The sequence below is a fragment of the Thermothielavioides terrestris genome, chromosome 5, assembly GCF_000226115.1.
Source record: "Thermothielavioides terrestris NRRL 8126 chromosome 5, complete sequence".
NCBI classification, from domain to species: Eukaryota; Fungi; Ascomycota; class Sordariomycetes; order Sordariales; family Chaetomiaceae; genus Thermothielavioides; species Thermothielavioides terrestris.
Window position 1 is genome coordinate 1,766,044 of NC_016461.1, and position 27,047 is coordinate 1,793,090.

General features: G+C 58.2%; 10 protein-coding genes across 10 annotated transcripts; 2 read left to right on the forward strand and 8 right to left on the reverse strand.

Annotated features, from left to right (window-relative positions):
• Nucleotides 1-271: 271 nt before the first annotated feature.
• On the reverse strand, nt 272-1,694 carry THITE_2121480 (uncharacterized protein). Its single transcript, XM_003656559.1, has 3 exons — nt 1,052-1,694; nt 462-985; nt 272-394 (listed from the first exon to the last, which is right to left on the reverse strand). Exons 1-3 carry the CDS (start codon nt 1,082-1,084, stop codon nt 301-303), a joined length of 651 nt encoding a protein of 216 aa, XP_003656607.1. The 5' UTR covers nt 1,085-1,694; the 3' UTR covers nt 272-300.
• Nucleotides 1,695-2,336: 642 nt separating this feature from the next.
• On the forward strand, nt 2,337-5,281 carry THITE_2121482 (uncharacterized protein). The gene has a single exon (XM_003656560.1). It carries the CDS (start codon nt 2,495-2,497, stop codon nt 4,889-4,891), a length of 2,397 nt encoding a protein of 798 aa, XP_003656608.1. The 5' UTR covers nt 2,337-2,494; the 3' UTR covers nt 4,892-5,281.
• A 362-nt stretch (nt 5,282-5,643) lies between these two features.
• Nucleotides 5,644-7,783, reverse strand: THITE_2171273 (uncharacterized protein). The gene is made up of 5 exons (XM_003656561.1): nt 7,702-7,783; nt 7,058-7,264; nt 6,716-6,960; nt 6,586-6,651; nt 5,644-6,524 (listed from the first exon to the last, which is right to left on the reverse strand). The coding sequence occupies exons 2-5, from the start codon at nt 7,212-7,214 to the stop codon at nt 6,438-6,440; spliced, it is 555 nt and encodes a 184-aa protein (XP_003656609.1). The 5' UTR covers nt 7,215-7,264; nt 7,702-7,783; the 3' UTR covers nt 5,644-6,437.
• Nucleotides 7,784-8,088: 305 nt separating this feature from the next.
• On the forward strand, nt 8,089-9,528 carry THITE_2121489 (uncharacterized protein). The gene is made up of 3 exons (XM_003656562.1): nt 8,089-8,465; nt 8,553-8,948; nt 9,030-9,528. Exons 1-3 carry the CDS (start codon nt 8,265-8,267, stop codon nt 9,045-9,047), a joined length of 615 nt encoding a protein of 204 aa, XP_003656610.1. The 5' UTR covers nt 8,089-8,264; the 3' UTR covers nt 9,048-9,528.
• THITE_2121491 (uncharacterized protein) lies at nt 9,528-12,745 on the reverse strand. The gene is made up of 2 exons (XM_003656563.1): nt 12,435-12,745; nt 9,528-12,369 (listed from the first exon to the last, which is right to left on the reverse strand). The coding sequence occupies exon 2, from the start codon at nt 12,337-12,339 to the stop codon at nt 9,634-9,636; it is 2,706 nt and encodes a 901-aa protein (XP_003656611.1). The 5' UTR covers nt 12,340-12,369; nt 12,435-12,745; the 3' UTR covers nt 9,528-9,633.
• Nucleotides 12,746-14,275: 1,530 nt separating this feature from the next.
• On the reverse strand, nt 14,276-17,260 carry THITE_61645 (uncharacterized protein). The gene is made up of 6 exons (XM_003656564.1): nt 17,187-17,260; nt 17,017-17,071; nt 16,864-16,937; nt 16,460-16,788; nt 15,173-16,396; nt 14,276-15,049 (listed from the first exon to the last, which is right to left on the reverse strand). Exons 1-6 carry the CDS (start codon nt 17,229-17,231, stop codon nt 14,830-14,832), a joined length of 1,947 nt encoding a protein of 648 aa, XP_003656612.1. The 5' UTR covers nt 17,232-17,260; the 3' UTR covers nt 14,276-14,829.
• A 531-nt stretch (nt 17,261-17,791) lies between these two features.
• On the reverse strand, nt 17,792-21,658 carry THITE_2121496 (uncharacterized protein). Its single transcript, XM_003656565.1, has 8 exons — nt 21,316-21,658; nt 21,012-21,241; nt 20,623-20,931; nt 20,260-20,557; nt 20,114-20,202; nt 19,795-20,048; nt 18,889-19,732; nt 17,792-18,804 (listed from the first exon to the last, which is right to left on the reverse strand). The coding sequence occupies exons 1-8, from the start codon at nt 21,461-21,463 to the stop codon at nt 18,142-18,144; spliced, it is 2,835 nt and encodes a 944-aa protein (XP_003656613.1). The 5' UTR covers nt 21,464-21,658; the 3' UTR covers nt 17,792-18,141.
• A 629-nt stretch (nt 21,659-22,287) lies between these two features.
• THITE_2121499 (uncharacterized protein) lies at nt 22,288-22,915 on the reverse strand. Its single transcript, XM_003656566.1, has one exon. It carries the CDS (start codon nt 22,829-22,831, stop codon nt 22,634-22,636), a length of 198 nt encoding a protein of 65 aa, XP_003656614.1. The 5' UTR covers nt 22,832-22,915; the 3' UTR covers nt 22,288-22,633.
• Nucleotide 22,916: 1 nt separating this feature from the next.
• On the reverse strand, nt 22,917-24,467 carry THITE_2121500 (uncharacterized protein). The gene is made up of 2 exons (XM_003656567.1): nt 23,921-24,467; nt 22,917-23,841 (listed from the first exon to the last, which is right to left on the reverse strand). Exons 1-2 carry the CDS (start codon nt 24,304-24,306, stop codon nt 23,175-23,177), a joined length of 1,053 nt encoding a protein of 350 aa, XP_003656615.1. The 5' UTR covers nt 24,307-24,467; the 3' UTR covers nt 22,917-23,174.
• Nucleotides 24,468-24,787: 320 nt separating this feature from the next.
• On the reverse strand, nt 24,788-25,639 carry THITE_2121503 (uncharacterized protein). The gene has a single exon (XM_003656568.1). It carries the CDS (start codon nt 25,446-25,448, stop codon nt 24,987-24,989), a length of 462 nt encoding a protein of 153 aa, XP_003656616.1. The 5' UTR covers nt 25,449-25,639; the 3' UTR covers nt 24,788-24,986.
• Between the last annotated feature and the right edge of the window lie 1,408 nt (nt 25,640-27,047).

Consider the following 27,047-nt stretch of genomic DNA (forward strand, 5'->3'; position numbering starts at 1 on the left):
GTGGGTGAAAGCTTCCCCTGACACCCCCGATGCTGCACTGATATGTAACCCGTATAGCCACCCTCTCTTTCCGCGGCGCGATGTTTCAAGTGTTGGCGCAAAGGTACCTTCTGCCGTCACCGCGTCGTGAGCTCAAATCAGCTGTGTGTGGTAACGGCCCGTCGGGCGCTGCGCAAGACTGCGCAGCGTCCACCTGGACTTTCGTCGCCTCTTCGACAGGGCCTGGTTTCCCGTTCCGGTGACTTTCAATGACGGAGCGTTGCAGCACCGCGACGGACTTGATTGACTTGAGAGGGCGGCTCATCCAAGTTTCATGAGGTATCCCTGAGCAATCAAGCGATCCACGTCTCCCTGCCGGACGTAGAATTGGCTGTTCTTCGTCAGGTTGATCGCCCTGGTAAACCGCATCAGCTTTGCTCTGTCCAGCAGCTGCAACGCAAGTAAATAAAACCTAAGCCTACCCGTATTCTGTCTGGATCTCGCCCGCGTCTTTCAAGACCCGCACGTCGATGAACAGGTCTCTCGGCGGCTCGAGGCTCCCCGTCAGGTCGATGTCTGTCCACTGCCCCTTGTATGCAGCCAGCAGGTCGCCGTACTGGCGGAAATAGTCCTCTTCCTGCGGGCTTAGGCTGCTGCTGCCGCCTGCGCCGCCATCAGCGACACCCGCGCCATTCGCGCCGCCGGCTTGCTGGCCCGCGAGATCAAGCACGTCGACGCCGTTCCAGACGAGCTCCTCGAGCTTGTCGGTCCGGGTGCGGTGGTAGGCAAGCAAGCAGCGCTTGTTCCGGCGCATGGCGAGGTGGTTGACCAGCAGCGTGCAGGCTGTGGCTTGGTCGGCGGATGGATCAAACGAGCCTTGAAACGGCTCGAGGAGGTTCTTCGTGTCCCTGTCCAAGTCTCTCACTTCCCGGGTCACGGCACGGACGAGCTCAGTCTGGTACGCCGGCAGATGCGCCAGGTTTTGCGTCCGCTTGGCGTGTTGCACCTGGACAGAATGTTAGTGTTTGGGCTGATGAGAAACACGAGGCTGGGGATGTTGCAGATTGCTCACCAATTTGTTGCCTAGGTCTCCGTACATCGGCATCTTGATGAGCTGATGGTGTTGTTTTATGAATTGAGTCAATTCGCCGGAGTCGAAGTGCGCAGGCCTGGAATGCGCAGTGAGATGTCGCGGAGGAAAGAGGTGATCCCAGCTCGTGTGGTTGCCCAAATCGTCCCTGCGGCAGAGCTTATTGGCTGTACGGACAGAGAGGAGTGCACACCGTAACACCGTAACACCGTAGTGTGTCCCCACTTGCCAACCCGGACACGCCGAACACCTGTGGGTAAGGTACGGTATCATGCTTGCTCCGGTATGCTACGCAGTATGTTCCATTGTTGCATTGCGCCAGCTACACTGCACCCTCACACGCTAACCAGATTTCAACCGTCTTCAAATGCGTTCAATGCGGGATGAGCTCACCAGGTCAGCTACAGTGATGTTTCATAGGACCGGTAGGCCCGGAGTACGGAGATGATCGTGGCTCATGTCCATGCCATGTTGCCTGAGCCATTTCTAGTTTCTATTTCTGTCATAACGAACGTCTATCCCTAACGTACGTAGAAATTGAAGAGGGCGCACTGACGCCTCTGACCACCCGCCTCACAAACTTGGACAATAGCGACCGAGCCAGGGGAACCAGATTATGGCCCTCGAATCCCAGGAATAACAGTGTCCAGGCCCTCTTGAGAAACGGACCCTTCTCCACGCGTCACCTGGAGTCAGGGGAACAAAAGGGCAGCTGGGACGACCGCCGGAGACGGAGACTCGGGCATCTATTTGTCAGGTCAGGTCAGTTTGAGATCGCGCGCGATTGTCTGATCAAGCCAATTTTGGAGTGGTAGAGAGTCAGAAACGCATTGTCAATGCTGGGTTCTGTCGTCATCTGCAGGTCTTGAGGCTGCTTGGTAACACGGACCAATACGGATTCATCAGGAAGCCGGGAAGAGATGGGATGATGCAGGCAACATCAGAGCGGATGCAGAAAAAATCAGATCACGTACCATATTAGACCAGGCTGCTATTACAGCCACAGAGAGAGCAGATGAAATGGGAGCTCCATTTCAGACTGCTCGCGAACGTTGACAGCCCGGCGTCTTCGCCTTCAAGATGCGACTGGAGAGACAGAACTGGGGGAGAGAATTTGGAAGCAACGGTCCCTTTAAAAAAAGTCAACAATTGGTGCACAGACCTGTTACCATCGTTTGCCGGCCAAGGCCCGCCAAGCTCCGTGGAGCGGAGTTCTGATAAGATAAGACGGCTTGTCGGATGTGGGTCTCGGTGGAAAATGCGAGAGCTTGCTTCGAGCTTCGCAGCGCGTTGCGGGCCGCTTCTAGGTCGCCACGGCCTTGGAGATTTCAAGCGTTCCGAAATGCAGCTTCCATCGACGGACCTTCGCCGATGATGATGCCTTCTTTTGCCTCTACTCGGTTTGGTTAACAAAAATCCAGTGCCATGTACAACAGAGGGCAGCTCGTGTCGACTGCGGCGCGGCGGCTTGCCGCCGGTTCGAGGGGCGCTTTGCGACAGCGACAGTCCCCTCGAATTATCGGCGCAACAACAACAACATGGCTGGCGCCGCCTGCGGTCGGCTGCTTTCACCTGTATCCCGCCGTAGCCGCTCGGTTATACTCCAACGGCAGGCCGCACCCGCCAGGCGGCAACTTTCGCATGAACCTCGGAGGCGAGCCTGAAAAGCCGGCGCTGGAAGAGTACGGAATCGACCTGACGGCAAAGGCGAAGGCCGGAAAGCTAGACCCTGTTATTGGCCGGTCCGCCGAGATCCAGCGGACGATACAGATTCTGTCGCGCCGGACGAAGAACAACCCGGTCCTGATCGGAAGCGCGGGCGTTGGCAAGACCGCCGTTCTCGAAGGGCTGGCCCTGGAGATCGTGCGGGGCGCCGTCCCCGAGAGCATCAAGAACAAGAGGGTCATTGCCCTGGACCTCGGCTCCCTCATTGCTGGCGCGAAGTTCAGGGGTGACTTTGAAGAGCGGCTGAAGAAGGTGCTCACTGAAGTCCAGAAGGCGAATGGGGAGGTCATCCTCTTCATTGACGAGCTCCATACGCTCCTTGGGCTGGGGAAAGCCGAAGGCTCCATTGACGCGTCCAACCTCCTCAAGCCGGCGCTTTCGAGAGGCGAGCTACAATGCTGCGGCGCGACGACCCTCGCCGAGTACCGCCAGATAGAGAAGGATGTCGCACTGGCCCGGAGATTCCAGCCAATCCTCGTCAGCGAGCCGTCCGTACAAGACACGATTAGCATTCTCCGCGGCATCAAGGACAAGTACGAGGTGCACCATGGAGTCCGCATAACCGACGGAGCCCTGGTCGCTGCTGCGACCTATTCGAACCGCTACATTACCGACCGCTTCCTGCCCGACAAGGCCATCGACCTGATGGACGAAGCGGCCAGCTCGCTCAGACTGCAGCAAGAGAGCAAGCCCGAGGATATCCTCCGCCTCGACCAGAAGATCATGACCATTCAGATCGAGCTCGAGAGTCTACGGAAAGAGAAAGACGTCGCCAGCAAAGAGCGGCGGGAGAAGCTCGAGGCCGACCTCAAGGCGTGTCAGGAGGAGGTGAAGGGCCTGACAGAGAAATGGGAGCAGGAGAAGGCCGAGATCGATGCCATCAAACGGACCCAAGCCGAGCTCGACAGGGCCCGGATTGAGCTGGACCAGGCGCAGAGAGAGGGCAACTTTGCGAAGGCATCCGAGCTGAGGTTCGGAACCATCCCGGCCCTCGAGAAAAAGCTGCCCAAGGACGGCGACAAGCCGGCAGACGAGGGCACTTTGATCCACGATTCCGTCACCGCTGACGACATCGCCAACGTCGTCTCGAGGATCACCGGAATCCCGGTATCGAAGCTGACGAGCGGGCACACGGAGCGGCTGATCCACATGGAGGACATCCTGCGGGAATCCGTCCGCGGCCAAGACGAGGCCCTCAAGGCTGTTGCTGATGCCGTCAGGATGCAAAGAGCCGGACTCAGCGGCGAAAACCGGCCGCTCGCTTCCTTCTTCTTCCTCGGCCCTACCGGTGTTGGTAAGACCGAGCTGTGCAAGAAGCTCGCCGGCTTCCTGTTCTCCACTGAGTCCGCCGTCGTTCGCTTCGACATGAGCGAGTTCCAGGAGAAGCACACCATTTCTCGCCTCATTGGCGCCCCTTCTGGCTACGTGGGCTACGAAGACGCTGGTCAGCTCACCGAGGCGGTGCGGCGGAAGCCCTACGCCGTCCTCCTCTTCGACGAGTTCGAAAAGGCGCACCGCGACATCTCGGCCCTGCTGCTTCAAGTCTTGGATGAAGGCTACCTTACCGACGCACAGGGCCACAAGGTCGACTTCAGGAATACCATCATCGTTCTGACCTCGAACCTCGGCGCCGACATCCTCGTGGGTGCCGACCCCATCCATCCGTACAAGGAAACCGAAGACGGCGACATCCACCCGAGCGTGAAGCGGGCCGTCATGGACGTCGTCGCGTCGCAGTACCCGCCCGAGTTCCTCAACCGCATCGACTCGTTCATCATCTTCAAGCGCCTCTCCCTGCAGGCGCTGAGGGACATTGTCAACATCCGCCTCAAGGAGCTGCAGCAGCGCCTGGACGACCGCCGCATCACCCTCGTCGCGCCGGACGACGTGCGCCAGTGGCTGGCCGAGAGGGGCTACGACCCCAAGTTCGGCGCCCGCCCGCTCAACCGTCTCATCACGACGCAGATCGGCAACGGCTTGGCGGACAAGATCATCCGCGGCGAGCTCAAGACGGGAGAGACGGCGGTCATCGAGTTGAACGCGGACAAGAGCGGCTTGGTCGTCCGGAGCCAGCAGACAGCCGAGCAGCAGGCTTGAACGGAAGTCATGTAATTGATGACGATGATCTATTGTACAGTGTCGTAGCTGGGAAGGTTTGTATCATATGCATGTACGAATCACCACTTGGCTTTATTCATCATGTACGAATCACCACTTGGTCTTATAAGTTAGAGGACAGAGGAACACGGAGCGAGGGGGTTCTTCAGAGGGGTTCACGAGCTAGCAGCATACGGCGTTCTACTTAGAAATATGTACAGCTATGTCACGGTCATAAAACAGAACGATTGCAATTTAACACCCGCACTTGACTACCTATGTCTGGGCTAGAGAGAGGGCGTCTGCGTGCTCTTTGTCCTGCCCGTCCCAGGAGTGATGAATCAGGCGCCCACGCACCACCCAATTTGGTAACGCTATTGGAAGAAAGAGAATGAAGACGTGAATGCCACGCCGTGCGGTGGCCTGATAGTTATCGCCCTGAATAACAACAAAGCGATCACCTACCTACCGGTGGCAAACAACGCCAACAACACCCTCCTCTCCAAAACCCGAGCCAGCCAGCAGTCGCGGCCGTTTAATACTAGCTCGCAGGGAAGAAGGAAAGATGTATATCTATCTATCTCAACCACGCCCTAGGCGTCCCCCAAGGCAGACATAAGTACAGACATCGCCGGAACACTTCCCCTTATGATGACCCCACCGAGTCCGAGTCAGTCAGACAGACAGACAGATAGACAGCGAGCCCGACTTGGCTGCCGACAAGGCACAGGAGAGGGAAAAAAGGAAACAAGAAGAAAAGCAGAAGCAGTAAATTCGTATTCGCAACAAGTAGATTAGCAATGGTGTTTACAGCCATCATTCCCCCCTCCTCTCCCCCAGCTCCTTCTCCCGCTTCCCGCAATCATCAACCGACTCGCAGATACACACACCTGTTGCTCTTCCCCCAACCCATGCACTCACTGCTTGCCTCGCTTTGCTTCTCTTCGGCTTCGCCATTCACTTGCTCATGCTCAGTTTCGCTTCCTCACACCAACTCCACCCAAGCAGCCCATAAACACTGCTAGTTCGCCTCCTCCAGCTCAGTACGGCCCCTCTCCGCCTACATAAGACACAAAACGAGAAGAAGAGAAGGAAGAGGGAAATCCACAACAAGGAGTTGGGCAGGCCTGGGGGATTAGTTAGTTCGCGGAGAGGTGGGCAAGTCGAGGAAAGCAGTTCAAATGAGCAACATCTCTCCATGACGAATGTATCAGATTGTACATGATTTCTCCCAAAAACCCAGTGCGCCTTCTCCGTCTTTCCGAAAAAAGTGACCAGGAGTTTCAGAAAAAAAGAGTGTCGGCCACCGCATCCCACCGCCCCTTTTCCCCCCTCGCTTGCTTGCTTGCTTGCTTGCTTCTTTCATTTGCGTCTCATGAGCGGCGTTTCACGATGCAGGAACCAACCGCGTAAAAAGAAAAAAAAGGGGTTGTTCATGGGCTAGTCGACTGATTGCCTAACGGGATATTGGATAGAGCACCATCGAACCATGCTTGACCGAGGTTGGAGGGGAACGCGTGTCCCCGGAGGTTTCCAGATGTTGCATTTAGTTGTTCTTCTTGATTTCCGTGGCAAGCCAGTCGAGACCCTCAAACAGACCGTCACCCGAGGTGGCACAAGTGGATTGGATGTACTGCAGACACTATTAGTCCGTGCAAGGTTGGATGGATGAAGGAGGCGGGGGGAAGTCGTACCCAGGTGCGTTGCCGCAGGCTGTGGAGGCCAAGCTTGTCTGTGATTTCGGCGACACTCATGGCGTTCTGGAAGAAAAGCCCGCTACATCAGCATCTCCCGTCTTGAAACCAGTTCAAGGAGGGGACTTACGGGCAGATCCTGCTTGTTGGCGAAAACCAGAAGAAGAGCATCCCTCAGCTCGTCCTCGTTGAGCATGCGCTGCAGTTCCTCACGGGCCTCGGGCACACGGTCACGATCGTTGCTGTCGACGACGAAGATGATACCCTGCGTGTTCTGGAAGTAGTGTCTCCACAGAGGCCGGATCTTGTCCTGGCCACCGACATCCCACACGGTGAACTGGATGTTGCGGTACTCGACCGTCTCGACGTTGAAACCTTGCAGCACAAGCGTCAGCACCCTCTGTCCAGCTGAATCCGGCAGAAGAAGCAAGGTAGGGGATCACTCGGAGCCCGCGGCGGAGGATTGGCGTACCGATGGTGGGAATCGTGGTGACGACTTCACCCAGCTTGAGCTTATACAGGATGGTGGTCTTGCCGGCAGCATCAAGACCAACCATCAGAATGCGCATCTCTTTCTGCTTCATGAGCAGCGAGAGCCAGCCCAAGAGCTTCGATCCGCCTATGCCCATCTTGACGGTGGTGACGGAGAACCGAGGAAACGAATTAAGGGGTAATGAATCTGTCGAGAACGGCGCGTAAGCAGATGACCAATCAGCACGGAGTCGCAGAAGTGGCAGCTGGATGATAAGAATTCGGCCGTTGATCGAGAACGCGACGCTGCAATACAAAGGAGCTGCTGTCGGAGTCGACGGGCTTTTTGAAATAAAGCGGCACGCGGGCGTGGTCTGAGGACAGATATGCACCGCGCCTCGAACGGGCAAAGGCTTCAAGCCACTCCCAGGCAGCCAAAATCGAGGACGATAAAGTGGCCAGTAGTAGCGTGACGAATTGGACAGCAGCGGAACGGGTGGGCTGAGGTCCTAAGCCGCGCAAGACGCGGTGGAGGACTTGGGGTCTTGGAGAGGGGAGGAGTCAAGACGCGGGCGGCAGGCCGAGGCAGAAAGCTGCTGCCACGATGCACGTGCGCGCAGCCGGTCGACAGAGAAATCGACTTACTATTCGGTTTGTGTCGGTAAACTGACCGAGATGGCGACGCGACTATTTCCCGTCGAGATGGGTGCTGGGTATGATTGCTGCGATGGCGGTGTGGAAGGGAAGCCTTTTGGGGGGGGAGAACCGAGTGGATTTTGAAAGTTGTTCTTGGGCTGAGCCAGGCCAGGGAAGGCAGTCGCTGGGGCGGCGCAGGGGCGGTGGTTCTCAGGCAAGATGGGCCCGTGCACGCTACCTCGGGGGCACCTTATCACCAACCTTCCAGGTAAGCACCATCCCTGCTTGCCACCACCCGCCACCTGTACCCTGCAAGTACTGGGCTGCCTGGAACAACATTGGACCGGGGCACCTCCCAGGTTTCCACCCTGCGGCCCCCGTAAGTCGCCTTCACAAGCCGAACCCGCACTGTCTCAGCGGCAGCCCCGTTGGACAGCAGCCCCTTGGAGCCGCAGCCCAGGCTAGCGCCAAAATCGCCAAGGTGTCCTTGAAAGTGCCCGAACGGAACCTGCCACTTTCGAAGTTCGAGATCTGGCATCCCTCACGACACGGCACTACGAACAACAGCCACGATGCTCCTACAAGCGGCAGCCAAGCTGCTGTTCTCGGCCAGCTTGCTGCTGGGCTCGGCAGCGGCACACAACATCCAGCTCCCGGCGCACGGGCGCGAATGCTTCCACGAGAACCTGCATCACGGCGACAAGATGACGGTCACGTTCCAGGTCGGCGACCGGGAGTTTGGCAGCGCCGGCAACCTCGACATCGACTTCTGGGTACGATTGAACGGATTTGGACAGCCATGGTGATTTCTCTGTTTAAGCGGCTCTAACGGTTGATCGATACCTCCCTTTCCTTTGCAGATCACGAACCCGATCGGGCAGTACGAATTCAACGAACGGTCCGTGTCGAACGGCGACTTCTCGTTCGACGCCAAGCACGACGGCAAGTACATCTACTGCTTCGGCAACGAGCACTGGGGCGCGTCGTCCAAGGAGGTCTCGTTCAACGTGCACGGCGTCGTCTACGTGTCCGAGGCGGACGTGCCGCAGGACCCGCTCGAGGCCGAGGTGCGCAAGCTGTCGGAGCTGCTGGAGCGCGTCAAGGACGAGCAGAGCTACATCGTCGTGCGCGAGCGCACCCACCGCAACACGGCGGAGAGCACCAACAGCCGCGTAAAGTGGTGGAACCTGTTCGTCATTGGCGTCGTCATCGGCGAGAGCATCTTCCAGGTCTGGTGGCTGCGGAGGTTCTTTGAGGTATGCTGGGCCTCTCGTCGCTTCGTCAAGCTCAAAACTGTGGCCAGGCGTGACTGACATGGAATTTCTCCTCGGATGCAGGTTAAACGGGTGGTCTAGAAACAACGACTGCGCCGTTTCTCTATTTGCTTTGCTTGCATTGGCCTGTGCGAGGTGATGATATCCATGTTTGGCGCAGGATCTGGGAGGCTCGAAACGCGAAAAGGAACTGGGAGTTTGTCTTTGGCGCCTTGGATGAAGTATGTCCATATATCCGATGTATCGTAGGTGCGTAGATGGCGGATGGGTCTGGAGGCTCGTTCCTCCACGACGGTTTGCTAAACGATAACATGAATTGCTTGCCGTCGGACCTCTCTGAATGAAAGACGCAACAGCACAGGCGTTGTCAACCACCCCGCAAAAGCCTCGCATTGTACACGCATCTCGCGATCGAGAAACGTAAATCTCAACATAGACATTTAGAAGAACCTGCATTTACTCGTCCATTTGACATCACTACATCTGAACATAACCAGCCGCCCATCCCACCTCGGCAGACACTGCGCAGCAAGTATCCCCCACTCGCCCAATATATACCCAAACGCCGAGCCCTTGAGAAGCCAGATAAACGACGAGAAACAGATTCATCACCATACACCTCTGCCACCGAGGTTCTCTTCCCTCCCTCCCACACACACTCCATAAATCAAGCACCAGGATCCAGCACGAGCGTCTCCCCCTTCTTCTCGTCCGCCTGCTGCTGCTGCTGCTCCTCCTCCTGCTCCTCCCGCTCGACGGGCAGGTCGACCTCCTTGACGGGGTGCAGCAGCATGGGGGGCAGGCACATGCGGCCCTCGCCGCCGCGCATGGTGCCGACGGTGCGGTCGTCGCCGGCCTGGTCGACGGTGGTCTCGAACTCCTCGCCGCCGTCGTTGTTGACGCGCAGGCCGAGCCAGCGGCGGTACAGGTTTCCCGGGAAGCCGGCGTTGTAGAACCAGGTGAGGCCGCGGGTGTTGTGCTCGCGGTCGCCGTAGACGGCGGTGCGGGCGCCGCCCGAGGCGCCGTTGCGGCCGCCGTTGAGCACGCGCGCCAGGTAGGCCGGCGGCCAGGCGCGGTCGACGAAGACCGGGTGTGGCGCGAAGACGGCCTTGAGCCCGTGGTGCAGCGCCACCGTCGCCGGCCACATCTCGGGGAACGCGTGGTGCTTCTTGAAGGCCGTCTCGCGGTGCATGGTCAGCAGCAGCCGCCGCGACATGCGCGACGCCGTGATGATCTGCGCCCGCCGCGGCGGCTTGCCGATCCCGCCCGTCTCGTTGTACCCCGTGATGTCGTCGGCCAGCCCCCACGTGGTGCCCTCCGGGTCGAAGATGGGCGACAGCGTCAGCAGGTCGGCCTCCTCGCCCACGCCCCACGTGTACTTGTCGCGCTCGTAGGTGGTCGGCGGCACGGGGTCGGATTCGTACTCGAACCAGTCGTTCTCGTCGAGCGGCCGTTCCGGACCCCAGATGCTCTGCTCGCCGCGGGACATCTGCGATGCGGACGAGGAGGGCCGGTCGGCCCCGCTCCCGACAATCTTGCTGCCGGGCACCGAACTCCACACGTTGTCGGCGCCGACGGTGCCGTGCTCGGTCTGCACGCGGGACATCTGCCTGAAGTCCTCCCACGTGCCATGGACGTGGGGCACGTAGTAGCGCGCGTTGCGCTCCCAGAGGCCCTTGCGGGGTTGGTCCTTGGCCCAGAGCTCGAGCTTGGATAGCAGGTCGTGGTAGTGGCCCGTGTAGCGGATGTCCATCTCCCACTGCCAGAAGTAGTCGTACTCCGGGTGGTTGTAGGCAAAGTACTGCATCGCCATCTGGAGGCCGCGGTAGGAGCCGTGCACGGGTAGGTCCGGGCCGCGTGTCCAGAGATCGACGACCCCCTGGTAGACAGCGAGCATCTGGGTCTCGGACCACAGAGTGACGATCCCGCGGAACTCCTCGGGGACGGTTTCGTTGATACGGCTGCGGTATGTGTCGTCGTCAGCCCAGACGGGGTTCCTGCCGTCATTCCGCACCTGGACTAGGAGGTGGACGTCGTAGCGACCGCCCGAGGCGAGGGACAGCTCCGAGATTAGGGCCCTGAGGTTGGCAATATCCTCTTCCCTCCACACGAACTCATCCCAGCAGCGGAGCACAACCGCAGTTCTGCCAATGCTCGCCTGGGTCTTCTCGCCGGCAGACTGAACCTTCTCCGCCGAGTCACGCGTGGCAAGTCTGGGTACCTCGAGGCCATCACCGATGTAGAAGCCGCGCGGGCGAGCGCCGCGGACTTCCAATGGCTTGTACCGGTTGGCATTGGCCTTGTAGCATTGGCGCTGAGCAGCTGCCCAGTCGATGCCGCGCCAATCAACCTGTTTGACGGTTTCCCAGACCGCTTCGGCACCTTCCCGCTCGCCGTGCTCACCGATACCTAGGCCGCCTGTCCGGATAGAATAACCATAGCCATACGGGCCGTATCTTCCGTAGCGCTCAAAGCAGACGTCTTCAGGGAGAGAGAGCAGCTCGTACGAGCCAAGGATGTTGTCCGGGAAGCCGTTGGGCCTCCCTTCAATGTAGCGGATAGGCGGCACCCTAATCGTGTTCTGGCTGTCTAAGAAGCACTCGTAGACGCCATCGGCGGTTTTCGGGAGGCCGGCTGTTGGGTAGTCGGTAAACGCCTTGCTCGGTGGCACGGGCTTCACTTCGACTGACGCTTGGTCGACAGCTGGCGGCTCAGCTTCCCTCCTCTCCGACCCCTCCTTTTCTTCCTCCTCCTCCTGCTGCTGCTGCTGCGGCTGCGGCTGAGTAACGTTGTACGGCCCCTCTTCCTCAAGCCGAGGATACTGCGGCGTGTTGTCGGCCAGGGGAACGACGCTTCTGACGCCTCCGTAGTACCTGGTGAGGAACTCGAACTCCTCCCAGGGCGGCGGGATGACAGGCTTCTTGTCGACCTTGCCCTCCGCTATCCTCCTGTTCTCGAGCTGGCTTGCGCGAACGAGGATGAAGATGAATATGACGATTGTCGACATCATCGCGATACAGAGGTACCGGATGACTCTGTTTGGCAGTCGGTAGAGGTATCTCCTGACTGGCGGTCGCCGCGCGGCAGTTGCGGGCCGTTTCTTCAGAGGCATGAGTGCGGCGGCGGACGAGACGGAGGACGATGTCCGCCTCGAGCTACGCGAGCTGGGCGAAGACGAGGTCGAAGAGTCGGTGGTGTCGCCGTCGCCGGACTCGTCTGACGTGTCTTCGGAGTCTGAGTAGCGCTCCTTGGTGGGGGAGCGCGGCGGGCGGGCGGTGCGCCGTCGGGAGGAAGAAGGCACCTCCTTGTACAGGGGCAGCTTTGGCCCTTTTGCGCTGCCAGGCCGGAAGAGGCCGAAACTGAGCAGCCCCATTGTGACGGTGGAGATGCGGTTCGCCGAGAGCTAACGTAAGGCGTGTCAACAAAGCTCGCCCCCGTCCATACTCGGGTTGTTGGTTATTTCCTTACCAGTCGCTGAAGAGGAGAATGCACTCAACGCGCACAATTTCTCGGCCGCAGCCGGCGACGGGCGTGCGTGGTACGGAAATTTTGGGTTCAAGCGGGAAGTTGGTGTCTCATAGCAGTCCCGAGTCCCGGGTTCTGGAGCGTCGGTGCGACGGCTCCGCGTGTCGCGAGTTCCCGACCGAAGTGCAAACAATATATATAATGTGGTTATGCACTGGTCACAAGCAAGCCTGCAGCGGGGAAAATCAGAATCGACCCGATGATCAGGGACATCCAGACTGGGGTGGTGTGTCCTGCTCCTGGCTGATGGGCCATATTTTGCCGGTTGTAAATGCGGGCGTTGCTCAGCAACCAGCTCCGTGGGGGGTGTGGCTGTGGGGTTGTGGGGCATCCGTATTTGGCTAGGAACAACTTGCATGTGGCTAGCGGACTCGCACTGTACAATACAATGCTTGTTTGTTTGTTAGTTTGGTTCTTGCCTCCACTTTTTAACAGGGGCCTACAGCCAACCAAATGTCGGCTTTTTTACGTGAGTTACCCACCTGCTCCATTCTCGAGCCTCTTCACTCTCCAGACTCCAAGTTTAAGTGAGGTACGTTGGGGCATAGTAAAGCAGTAGACTGAACGCAATTATCCTATCTAGCTAGCTCTCAAGGCATAGGAGGATGCTGCATTGCTGGCAGAGGCTGCAGTGCCCTCTGACTTTCTATTGCGGTTAGTCCATTCTATGCCAAGACGGCTAGGAAGGTACCTGATAGCCCTGGGGAATGAAAAAGCCTGTCGTGATCCACTGTAAGTACCACGCTAACGAACAAACAAGGGGGGCATTGTATGCTGTGCCGAGCTCTCTCAGTTTGCAATGCGTCCTTTGCTGTCGGTTTTCTGGAAAACTGACCTCCTGAGTTGTTGGCATCGACGGTGCTCACTCATTTTCCTCCCTGTCCGCTACTCCGCGAACTCAATTTGCGATCGAGTGAACTTGAATCGAGATGCTACGGCTGGATTCGGCAAAAACCCTTCCCCTCGTCTCCCACATGGCTTCCTGCATTGAACATCGGATGACGCATTGACAGATGAACTTGCGTGACTGCGACGCATCTCATATTGAGCAGGGTTTTCGGTATAGTCTATTTCCTCCTTTGCCGGAGCGAGAGCCCATCGCGAACGAGCATCCTATTCCTCCCAGCTGTATGGTGGACGGCTTATCTCACCGAATCGGACGGTCTGGTTTCCCCCAAGTGCCGAGCCATGCAAAGCAGCTACGCTGCCGATAGAAGGTTGACCCACGAAGCACCTGGCTTACCCTGCACATGCGAAAGCGAAATTGGACGAGAGATATCTTGAACACAGACTCCAAAACATCAGCACACCCTGGCTGTGAAGTCGTATGACGGTCATTTTCTGTCTCAATTGGATGGGCTCATGGATGCGGCCACATCGGACGTCTGCATTGGACAAGCCTGTCTGTGCCATGGCTCGGAATTGCTCACAGCTCTAATCAAGATCATGTCTATAGATATCAGTACTGAAGATATATTATTGAACATGCCTCCTACCGAGGATACTGGAACCCTTCCACTGGGTCCCTAGCAGCCCGGAGCTCATCATCAACCACGTTGAACGTTGCACGACGGCAAAACCACGCCACCCCCTTTCTCTCCGTCGCTCGCTCCCGTGTTGCACCAGGCATTGGCACCATGGCCCGGGGAAGAGGTTGCAGCATATGTATAGCCGGCAGATACCCAGACCGCCGTGAACCTCGGCGAGACCCATGTGATTGTCGCCGCACTCACCCACTCGACTGATCAACTCGCATACATTCATCTACCGGACACAGCGCAGAGTATTCAAAACTGAATGTATTTCTCCTCTTAGACTCTCTCGACTCGCACTGCCCACTCATTCATCTTCCTCCTCCTTCTGACCCCGATGTCTCCACCATTTGTCTTCCCCTTGGTATACACGGACAACACACCCCGCTAGAGGCGGTCCAAGACAACCGATTTGCTTACACAGTCCTCATTTCCCAGCCATCTCCCCATCGATCTAGAAGTTCCTCGACAAAAGTAACCCTCCCGGCACAGACGTACAAGACCTAGGGAAAGGGAGACGGCAAAGGAAATGAAACATAAGGCAGGAGCTTATACTTGGCGGAATTTCCCCTCTTCCTTCCCCATGGACACGAACCAGTTGGGGCACAGATGGCCGAGGCCGAACGAACCGGACAGATGAAGCGTCCGGTCCAGTCCGGTTCGCCCTCCCAAACTTCGGTTTTTCTCCCCCTGAACTTCGACATGGCTCAACCCATCCATTAGAGAATCAGTGACCGACACGGGCCACAGTCTCTCGCCAACGCGCCATCCACCAAAAGCCGAAGCGAAACCGCCCCGTCTTCCTTTTAGTAGACACGCTTGAACGGTGGCACCGGCTTGCACTCGTTCTCGTCGAGCGTCGTGCTGATGACGCGGCGGTACTTGAGCTCGACCGGGCCGTGGGGCGTCTTCTGCCAGCTGAGCGTGTGCTTCATCCAGTTCTCGTCGTCGCGCTCCGGGTAGTCCTCGCGGGCGTGCGCGCCGCGCGACTCCTTGCGGTTGGCGGCCGAGACGGCGGTCTGCGTGCTGTTTTCCCCCGAAAAGGAGAGTCAGTGTCTGAATTCAAGGCGAAAATTGAAAGGTATACGATTTTCTCTCCCCATTGGGTTACGTCGGGGCGGTGGGTGGTGGTGGTGTTGGTAAACTTACGCGCAAGTGAGCAGATTGCGGAGCTCGAGCGTCTCGACGAGGTCCGAGTTCCAGATCATGCTCCGGTCCTTGATGCCGACCTGCGAGAACATCTTGTCGACCTCGGTGATCTGCCGGACACCCTCGTCCAAGCTCTCCTGCGTGCGGAACACGCTGACTTCCCGCTGCATGGTCTTTTGCATGGCCAGGCGGATCTCGGCGGTGCTCTTGGGGCCGTTCGAGGTGCGGATCTTGTCGAGCGTCTCGATCGACTGGGCGCCCGCGTCGGCCTCGACCGGCTTCAGGGGAGCGCCGGGCGTGAATTTGTCGCGGATCGTGTGCGAGACGGCACGGCCGAAGACGACCAGGTCGAGGAGCGAGTTGGCGCCCAGGCGGTTCGCGCCGTGGACCGAGACGCAGGCCGCCTCGCCGCAAGCAAAGAGTCCGGGAACGACCTTGTCGTTGCCCTGCTCGTCCACGGTAAGAACCTCGCCAGTGTACCGCGTCGGGATACCGCCCATGTTGTAGTGGACGGTGGGCAGGACGGGAATGGGCTGCTTGCGGACATCGACGCCCGCGAAGATGCCGGCAGTCTCCGAGATACCCGGGAGACGCTCGGCAAGGATCTCGGCGGGGAGATGGCTGAGCTGGAGGTAGATGTGGTCCTTCTCGGGGCCGACACCGCGGCCCTCGCGGATCTCCAAGGTCATGGAGCGCGAGACGACGTCACGGCTGGCCAGATCCTTGGCGGTCGGCGCGTACCGCTCCATAAAGCGCTCACCCTCCGAGTTGAGCAGGTAGCCACCCTCACCACGAGCGCCCTCGGTGATCAGGCAGCCGGCGCCGTAGATGCCGGTCGGGTGGAACTGCACGAACTCGAGATCCTGGTTGGGCAGGCCAGCGCGGGCAACCATGGCCATGCCGTCACCCGTGCAGGTGTGGGCAGAGGTGCAGCTGAAATAGGCACGGCCGTAGCCGCCGGTGGCCAGGACAGTGTTGTTTGCGAAGAAGCGGTGGAGCGTGCCGTCCTCCTGGTTGTAGGCCAGCACACCGCGGCACTCGCCATCCTGCATGATCAGGTCGATGGCGAAGTACTCGATGAAGTAGTTGGTGTTGTGCCGGAGGGACTGGCCGTAGAGCGTGTGGAGGAGAGCGTGGCCGGTACGGTCGGCGGCGGCGCAGCAGCGGTAAGCCTGGCCGCCCTTGCCGTACTTCTGGGACTGACCACCGAAGGCACGCTGGTAGCTGCGGAGCGCGTGAGCTCGTCTCCAATTCCTCACACGATCCCGCGCACCGATTGCTACTTACATCTTGCCATCCTCGGTTCTGGAGAAGGGGCAGCCATAGTGCTCGAGTTCAATAATGGAGGCGGGAGCCTCGCGGGTCATGTAGTGGATGGCATCCTGGTCGCCGAGCCAGTCGGAGCCCTTGACCGTGTCGTACATGTGCCATCTCCAGTCGTCCTCGTGCATGTTACCGAGCGCGGCGTTGATGCCGCCCTGGGCGGCGACTGTGTGACTTCTCGTGGGGAACAGCTTGGAAATGCAGGCCGTGTTGAAGCCGGCCTCGGCCAGACCGAAGGCGGCACGCAGACCGGCGCCGCCGGCACCGACGACGATCGCATCGTACTCGTGGTCCTATTTCCGCCCGAGGTCAATGTCTTCCTGCTCCGTTTGTACAGAAACAAGCGAATTCCAGCCAGGGTGACGTACGATGACCGGGTATTTGTTGCTGACGAATGGCGACGCCTCCTTCGCGCGGAGCGGCCCGTTGGCGATGACGCGGGCTGCCAGCACAGAAACATGTCAGTCACGAAACGCGCACATCCAATGCTCTGCGGCCCGGGGGCAACTGGCTCGACTTACCGACCGGTCGTGTTGTGGAAAAGGCGCGGGTCGGGTTCCGGAAGGCACGCGAGAGCTGCCGAGCCTCGGGTTAGCCACGAGAGCGTCTTTTCGGGTGCGAGAAAAAGGGAATCGAGGGCGGGCTAACGGCGCAGGCAAAGGGAAGGGGACCGCGCGAGAGGGACACTTACCGCCGGCGCCGCGGCTAGTCGTCTCCAAGCCATTGAGGATGCCATTGTCGTCTAGCGTGGTGGGAGGGGGAAGGTGGTGTGCATCAGAGACTCGGAAATATTTGAGCCTCCTTCAAGTCCAATGGATGCAGTTGCTCGCTCGCCCATTGCAAGTCCCGGAGCGCCAGAGCTGCTGGCTGCTGAACCAATCAGCGGGAGCTGATTACCCGAGTTGCCGGCGAGGTCCGCGCCTGGTCCACCCTGAAAGGTGGGGCAACTGGCAGCGGCACCCGCTTGAGCGAACCGTCCCGCTGCGCACCCAATCATGTGTTGTTAGGTGGTAGCTGTGTCTTCCACTGCAGCGCGAGTCAACTCTGGCAGTCTGCAGTTCTCATCGTCTCAATTGTAATTGTGTCTCGTCCAGTCTAGAATGAACCCCGGATTTGCATCACTTGCCTAGGTACCTTACTTACCATGTGCATGTTTCAGTATTCCGTACAGAGCATCCCCTACACAGTTGGACACACTGGCGAGTAAGATGTGGAGCCTGCATCATGTTCCCCTAACCGTTGCCGAAAAGAGCAAATTCCTCGGCATATGCCAGAAGGTTGATAGTTGAGAACTCACTAGATGCGACAGCTGCGCAGTAATCCGTGCATTGAGGAGGTAAACACAGATATGTAGATGTCGCTACAGTAACTCAACGCTGAGCCCCCCAAAACGGAAGCTTCTCTCCGTCAAAAAGGATACTCTTGTTTGTCTAGAAGCATCTAATGTACGGTGTAAAGTAAGTTATGCTCTATAGGGCCATAATCATTACGGTATTACTCTTCCGGCCACAGGATGCTCTGCCCTGTCATTCCATTCCCAAGACTTCGTCCGGAATCCAACGAGACGGCCGCAGTTCCACGCTGTCCAATGCGCCTCTAGTAGGCATCCAACTCGGCTCGCCCACGCATATGCGCCGTGCGGCGTCTTACTCGGCGAGCACCATCCGCAGCATGACCAGGAAGTTCTCCTTCAGCTTGTGCACCTCCGACACCTCCGGCTTCGCGGGCTCGCCCGCGTTGCGCCGCAGCCGATCCTGCCGCCTGGCCCTGCGCTTCCGCTCCGCGTCGATCGGGTCCAGCTCGTCGTCCGCCTCGGCCTCGGCCTCTTCTTCCGAGTCGTCGTCGAACCCCATCTCCGCCAGGTCCTCCTGGTCGAGCCCAAAGTCGCTAGACCGGAACGCGAGCGCCCCGGGCAGCGCCTCGCCGCCGCCGCCGCCATCTGCCGGCACGCCCTCGGCGGCCATCTTCTGCCTCGTCTTGTCGTGGTGCCACTTCTTGCGCGCCTCCTGCCACGCGATGAGCCTGTCGATCTCGACGATGGCCTTCTCCCGGTCGATGATGCCGCTGCTGGTGGCGCCCTCGAACAGCGCGTTGATGTCGAGGCTGCCGTTGGCCGGCCCGTGCCGGAGGAACTCGAGGATGTTCTCGATCCAGCCCATCAGCTGCGTGAACAGGCCGTCGTCGTGCGTGTGCACCTCGTGGACGAACTTGTAGAAGTTGTGCTCGTGGCGCTGGCAGAGGTCGATGAAGGCCTGCACTGTCTGGTTAGGATCGGCAGACAGGTCCTGTTCGCGACACCTCTCGACAACCTGAGGGGAGAAAGGTCCCAGTCAGTAGCAGTACACAAACCAAAGCAAAAAGAAAGAAAAGGGCCGCTGGGCGGGGTTGCGCACCTGGATCAGGTCATCAACGAAATGGGCAAAGTCCGTGATGCTGTTGTACACGTTGGCCGACTTGTAAACTCTGACCAGGGGTTCGTAGAAGATGGTGAACAGGTCCCGAAAAAGCTGGAGCGTGACGGGCTCCTCGATGAGGCTCAGCATCATGGCCTTATCCCGCTGCCGGATGTACAGCTTCATCAGCTGCTTGAGGTACGAGAAGAGCTGGGCGCCCTGCCGGAGCTCCTCGTCAACGTTCTCGACCGCGTTGTTGAAGGCCACATAGGCGTTGTACAGGCGCTCGATCTGCTGCGGTTGCAGCGGAGGGCCGACCAGCTCGGACCGCAGGATGACCACGAGAATGTCGATGTCGTCGCTGGCGGCTTCCTCTCTGATGGCCTGCTTGATCGGTTCCTCCGCGTCCGTGAACGCCTTCAATTTCTCCACGAACACGGGATCCCCGATCTTATCGGCGAGCGCGTCGATCGACCGCTGAAAGGCCTTGATACCGTCGTTCAGCGTCATCGAGAAGATGCGCTGCATCAACGACCTGGTGCCGAACGGCTGAGCCAGGAAGATGTCCAGGATGCTAGACATAACAGCTGCTGGATTGGCCACCCGGATCACGTTCTTCATGAGCGTGTACGGAATCAGGGAGTGGATCCTCTTTGCTTGGGCGAACAGCTCCGGCGAGTTGTCTTCGGCAAGGAAGAGGTGGTAGATGGTAGCCGCAACTTCGATGCGCAACCATTCGGCGAACTTCTGGTACTGCAGGCTGAGATCCTGGATGGTCTCCTTCTCTCGGATCTCCTTGAACAGCATGGTCAGGCCATTGCGTTCGACGATGTCTTGCCGGAACCTAGGAGAAAAGAGTAAGTCAGCGGTAAGTACCAAAACAGTGGGCTTCCTCGCTGCACATACTGTTCCATGTAGACGTCCAGCTCTGCCGCACGTTTTCGCGCAACCTCGTAGAAGCGCTTCTGCTCCTCTACCCGTTTCTCATCTAGGTGCTTTCGGCGGGTGATATCTTCGATGTCCTCGTCACTCAGGGTTATAGGGTTTGCCGTCAGAAACTCATCAATCGCCTTGGTACTCGCTATTTGAGGGTTGTGCAACAGGGAGCGTAGGAAAGCACGCAAGGATATCCTCTGGTTCTCTCGCCGGAGGAGGACAGACTGGGAAGATTAGCTTCGGCCTCATCGTACGGAGCTTTCCCGCAATATCACGAAGCTCAACGTACCTCTTGGGGTTTAGGGCTTAGGGTTGTGTGGGCGGATGGCCCGCCGTCGACAGAGTTTCGCGGGGAGAGCCGATCGGGTGAGCGACGGTCTGGACGGTGATGAAGGTAAGCAGCGGCCTTCTCCGTGGCTTGAGGATAGAACCGACCTTTCACGGACAACAGCCGCTGAGCGCCGTCGTTCAGGTGTCCGGAACCATTGGCCACAGGGCTGCGTGGCAGCTGGGTAGAGGCGGACGAAATGGACGACGTCTCGGAATGTTCATCACCATAAGCTCCTATGAAGCTGGGCACCGTCGAGTTTGACTTGTTCTTGTGCGGAAGTGGCGGGAGGACCTTGCCCGGCAGCTCAGTGCGCAACCTCTTATATAAGCGCGCGAAGTCGCCATAGCGCCGCCCGACGAAGTGAACTGGTCCGTTTTTCCTCTTCACACGAAGCATGAACTCCTTCACGTCGATCGTCAGCAACAAGATGGCCGCTCTGTCAGTCTCGGAATGAATTGGCAACTCACAGCATGCGGGTGGTGTCTGATTTTCCTTTTGACCGAGATGATCCGGACGCCCGCGACATTGACATCCCACCCGTTCAAGTAGTTCCCCTCGGGAAGTGTGGAGAGAACGCCGGTATCGATCGCATTGGCGTCGACGATCTCGAGTTCGGAGAAACGAATCCTTTCCTCGAAGCCCGACGAGGTTGGGATGCCCGACACCATCATCAGCTCGACGAGCTTCTTGGCCTTGACGGCCAGCTTCCTCCTCTTGGTTTCCTCCAACCGGTCCTCCGAGGACGAAATGTTCTTGCTCGCAAACGATTCGAGGAACTAGAGAGCATCATTTTTGCAGTGTTACCCTTCGCTTCCGGGCCGTGTTTGCCACTCATACGCCGCGAGGGGGAACGCACCACTTGCAGCTTGTCCTGCCAAAACTCCTTCTCTTTGGCCTTGTCGAGGAAGGGGAACTCGCGGACATGGTGGACGAAGATGTATCTGAGGATGGGCAGCTCGGAATCTAGCGGCGACACCTCGCCAAGGGGCGACTTAAACGGAGCGCCAAACCGCCGGAGCGCCGTGGGCGAGTTGAGCTCTGAAATCTCCCATTTTACTTGCTCCGAGATGAGCTCGCGTTTTAGATCTACGGAGCCATCGGTCAGCCTCCGTTGGACCGGATACACGGGAGACTGGAGTGTATGGGAAAGGCCAGCGAACAGTGCTCTTGCTTCCCCGTCAGGTTCTGCTTCGCCGCCGGCGCGGACACCGTCAGTACCGGCATCTCCGTCGGCCCTCCGGCTTGCAGCTCGTTCCTGGTGGCGTTTACGGCATTGGACGGCACTTTCGGGGTGTTGTCGAAAACCATTCTCGCGGTGCAGCACTGGGACACGACGAAGATCGAGAGAACGCCAGTTTCAGGAATGGTATCGGATGGTCTTCCCAGGTTCCGTGCCGCTCCCCTACTGTGCAAGTACTACCTGCTGCGTCCAGTTCGAATTGGACTCGGGCATGGGAATGCGTGCCCGCGTGGATGGCGATGGCGGGGCAGGATCGCACTCAGTAAGCGTCGACCCGGGCCGGGATGCGCCTGCGCCTCGTGCGTGTCGCAATTGCGGTCTGCCGAGCGGTGTCCGCGCGGCACGAGGCTGTTTCGGCACCTGCAACAGACAGAAACAGAAACGATGAACCAACACGCCGGGTCGGTCGAGGGCCGAGGAGGAGACCAGGAAACGACTCGGGGCGCGGCCCGGAACAAGTCAGTTCAACAATGAAGGTAAGTTCAAGTTCACGTTAACACTACGACAGTCGCGGATCTTGCAATGCAAATCGAGGACCCTGCAAGCGGAGATGCCGATCGACGGGTACTCCCACTCTGATTTGAGCGTAAAAAGAGAGAGAATGCCCGCGACCTCCAGTCCGGGAACTCCACGACGCCGACAGGACGCCGAGGCTCCAACATGACCGGGCCGTGTTGGTGCATCCTCTCAGAGTCCCGTCTTCAGAGCGCACGAATGTGGATGCTTGCAGCGAGTCCCGGTGGATCAAGCGCCCAAAGCCCTGCTGGCACCCAATGACGCATGTGGACCACTTTGCCAAGAACGGGGAATTTCTGGCCAACAGCGCGCCCGCAGTACGGAGGGACAAATCCACTGAACACTCGACGACCTTCCAGGTTGAGCCGAACAATGCGCTCTTCAAACTTCCAAGCCACCTCAACAAGTTTCCTATTTCAAGCCGCCCTGTGCAATCTGCTCTCAAATGTCTGTCCCGACGCTTTGGCTTACTGTGAGTTTATTGAGATAGGTAGTCAAGTACACACAACGGGAAAAGGAACCTGGAAGTTAAATCACCATGAGAGTCGATCGTTAATGTTTCAAGCACTGTGTTTCCAGGCACTTAACTTCCTTAACTGGCAACCCGGTAAGGCTCTCCTCAAATGTACTGCGTACACTTGTGTACTCCAGCTCAGACAGCGCGTTGTCTCGAGACTCCTCGACACTCCCGACTGCGGTAGCTTCGGGAGTAAGCAGCCAGGTCAAGAATCAAATCGGGCAAGAATCGCACAGGTGGCGCAGATCAATCCCAACGCCCCAGGCAGTTCCCTGATGATGTTGGGCTTGGTATGGTCCATCCAACCCCTTGAACCATGAAAGTCCGACGGCGTTTCGAGATTGCCAAGCCCCTCGGACTGCGCATTACCAGTAAGACAGACCGCAGAGGTCGAGTGGAACATTACTTGCTCCCTGACTACTGTTCTTGGAGGGTGTCGGACCCGCTGATTATGGGCGTTTCGTTTCGTGAGGGCCCTCACGGGAGGCCTCAGAAGTGGGGGACCGTCCTCGCTGAGAGACCATCTCGGCTGGGCGTGGAGATCAACACAAGTGCGAGCCGATAGATCTGGTCCCGAAACACCCTTTGAGTTGGAACTAAACACAGAGCCCCTTGAGCAGGACTCGTGCACACTTCTTGAAGGATTAAGATAGCAGACTCCTTGGTATTATTAGGGTATCAGGTTGTGACAAAGGAACAGACGATCCGGCGCCGGGTCATGAAAAAATCCGCCGTCACAATGAGTCTCACAGTTCATCGAACACCGTCAGCATGTCGGTCGTATGAGATGATGATGTCCCTGGCGGTTCTGTGACGTTGAGTAGACTGCTGGTTCCCTCGGACTCCGTGGCCCTCGAGTTCCAGAGCAAGTCCGCCTTCGCCCCGGCCACAACCTCCAGCGTATTCAAGCCGTCGCTTGCAATCCGCGTAGTCGCCTCCTCCAGCCCCTCGGACGTATGCTGGGAGCCGACGAACAGCGCGAGCACGAGGAAGACGACGACCGAGGTGACGATCCAGAGGGCCATGAGCCGCTTCCTGGTCTTCTCCTGCCACTCCCGGTCGGCGCGCTCCCAGCTCTCGATCCGCTCGCTCACGGCGTCGACCCGTTCGCTCAGCGACCGGATCCGCTTCCGCCCCGCATGGATGCGGCCTTGTAGCGATTCGATGCGCTTCTGCTGGTCTTCGAACTGGCCGAACGCGTCGAGCTGCGAGCGGATGTCTGCATCCAACTCTTCGGCCTCGGCGCTGAAGCTGCCGCTCAGCTGACGTGAGCGGTCGGCGAGCTCCTTGAGGGCCGCAACTGTACTCCGCAGTGCGCCGAGCTTTTCCAGCAACGAGTAATATGTGTCGTCGAGCTGCTTCGTTGTCGAACTCGTAAAGGACTCAAGTTCGGCGAGCGATCGCTGCAGGCCACTGGAGCGGCGGGAGTTCAGCGGATGGCCTGGGCAACGAAGCGGGTAAGAAGGGTAAGAAAAAAGATGGCCCTGCTCACCTCACCCGCGCCACAGCTCTCTGCTGGTCCTTGGCCAGCCCATTTCCCGAGGCAACTCTACTGTCTTTCGGGGGCCTGACCGCCGGCGGCATCACTTCGTCGGCCGAGGCATAGAAGATGCTGGTCCGTCGGCTGGCGTTCGGCGTGAGGTTGGGCGTCACCCCTTCGGACCGCGACCACTCAAACGAGCGCCTGGCTTGCACGGCCGGGATCGCCGACTGCGGGGCGGGAGTGCGCGCGTCTCGCTCGGGCTCCCTGTTCACGCGATACGAATGGTGGCGATGCAGGCGGATGGGCGACGAGATCTCGGAGATGGACCGCGTTATTTGATGCCGCGGGCGGCTTGGCGACGACACTTTGGGTGCATCGCCGCCATTTTGGGACATGGTCCTTCGATTTCCTTGCTGGTTTTACGGGATTGGGGGTCGACGAGTCGTACAATGACACCGGAGGCGTGAGGCCGGTGTCGGATGTGGACAGCGAGTCAGTTGACCCTCAACGGAGGGTGGGGCGCAACCTTGGTTGGCCGCAGATCAACCACCCTGCGATTCATCCGCGCCGATCTGGGAAATACAGTAACGAAATGTTTTTGTTTACACAGCACAAGAGGGAGGCTCGCAGAGACCCCTTGTGGTCGTGTATTCGTTGAAGCATGCTGTCTAAGCTAAGTCTGGTATCAGAGGCGATGCCTCTATAACCAGTTTGTTGCAGACGCGGTCGAGAACCGAGGCGGGGCGCCTTACTCCAGAAGCTCAAAGCAAGCGCTTATGGATGTCATAATCCCTCCCCAGCCTTGAATACCTCTGCGACTCCTTGTAGCTGCCTGCACTATACGCTTCCCTCTTCAGGAGCATGCGCTTGAAGAAAAAGCTCCGAGACTGAGCCAGCACAGGATGGCCAGTATCACCCTCGAGCGATAATTTCCTCGGGCCCGGTCCGTTCATGACATCGTTGCGACGCCGGAGTTTGACAGGGTATTGTGGTCCGTCAAACATAAAAGGAGTCCCGGAGTATTGCGGCGAGCTGATGCAGTGTTTCCCCCCGTCGAGATCATGAGTTGAGTAGCTTATTGCGCTTCTCCTTGCGTTTCAACCGCTCCAGCCTCTTCTTGTGCATCTTCGCCGCCAACCGCTCGTACCGTTCTTTCTCTTCCTTGGCAGCCCGCTTCTCCTTGAGCGCTTGTATCCGCCTCTGCGAGCACGATGATTAGTGTCTCATCTCCCTCTCGGGCTCGCGAACCGATGCGCACCTGTCGCTCTGCCTCCTTCTCTTCCTTCATCTCCTTCTCCTTTGCCTTCGTAGCCGCTTGTGCCACTCTCGCTTGCGCCCGCTGCTTGTATGATGTCAAACCAGATCCCGGACGGAACGCCTTCTTCGGGGCATGCCACTGCTTGCCTGGGGCTCGCATTAGCACAACGAAGCGCAGATCGCGGACCTCGAGTCTGAGGTTACCATTCTTCCGCATCCCAAGTGGTTTTGCTGCAGCTGCCTCCTGCGCCGCGGCGCCTTCGGCCGTTGTCGCGGACATGTCTTTTTGCCTAATTGCAGTGCACGTTTTCTGAGGTCAGAGATCACCAATTGTCGGGGCGGAAGAGTATGGATCTGAAAGCGGTAAAGAGTCGGTCGTGCTGTGATGCTGGGGAATTTTTTGGCCGGCAGAATTTCCAGTGAAATGCGCTCTTGGCAGGATACAACCAGCTGGGGACAGGGCCTCTCAGCTGCGGCTGGACAGGGCGAGGCTTGTATTGGGTCTGGCCCGCTTTCTCCACAACACGAGGCATGAGCCCTTGCAGACTACGGATACAACACTACCACTACCTGGTACACTAGTATAGATAACGTTATGTGTCGTGTAGTTCCCCGATCTCTGTTATGTGTCGTGTAGTTCCCCGATCTCTCTTGAAAGTACCTAAAGTACGGATGTCGTGTACTTCGTAAAACTCGGAGTGAGAGTTTGGCGAACCAGATGTAACGTGAGTTAATCTCGTGACGTTGATCTCTCGGTCTTACACTCCAAACATACCAACTTCCGCCCGGAATATTCCGTACACTACGTGCAAACCTATCCATCTTTCATCCTGGCGAATGTCCGGATGACGCCGCCTGCACAATTCGAAATTGTGGCGCCAAGTGTCTGCGTGCCAGGGAGGAGCTCGTGCCGGGATACGGTAATTACCTTGCTGCGTAGTATACACTACACTATGTTCACTAGTGTAATCCACATTAGCGCATCGGGCCTGAGTAACTCCCCGCACTATTTAATGTTTCCAGGACCAAGGGAACTGACGCTCCGTTGTACTCATCAAGCGTGTCTCCAAAAGTTGGCACTCACTCCTCTTCCAAGAAACTGTGATATACTACTTCAGTTTTTCTTTTGGGGAGCCCCGGGCTTTTGAAGTGGAGGACTGCTGGAATGCGGAATAGTCGTAATGACAGGGTTGGAACGGTCGCAAGAGATCCACCACGTTAATTTGGCTTGATCCGGCTCGGAAATGAGTGTCGTCATTGAAACCTCCGCGCAGTGCCGAGAATCCAACTTCGTCGTAGCGCTTATGTACTGTGCCATTTCGACAGTCCGAAGACAAATCCTCTGTAACGTTAACGGTAGATAACCAAGGTTATCGATGCAGCCACAACTGCTGATCGCATCGATTTGGGGAGCCTTGGACAGAGCGGCATTTCGCTGCGGTGACCCGATGCAGGAGTTGCCACGGCAATCGGCAGCCGCAGCACACAAAGGAGTCCACCGCCCTCGGGGTCGGCTGAATTGTCCGCCGCTTCATGCAGCATCGTCTGTGCACACCGAAGCTTGGGGGGATGTTTCGCGCTTTCTGTTGGATGATTCAGTCCGGAGTGGCAAGCCAGCTGCAGGATGCAGCGGCCCAAAACCGACTAAGACATGCAGATGGTGTGCATTGGTAGCGCCAGATGCAGGTCACGACGGAGGAAGGTCGTGAACGCACGTCGCCACGGAAGAGGACACCCAGTTCTCTCTGTTGTAGTGAGTTGTTCCAGGCTCGACCCTCTGAGGTAAGGTAAGGTCTCAACTACGGAATACCTTGTAGACATTTGGCAAGGAAGCCAGCCTTTGATAAACAAGCATCCGGTCGTTGATTAAGTACAGATT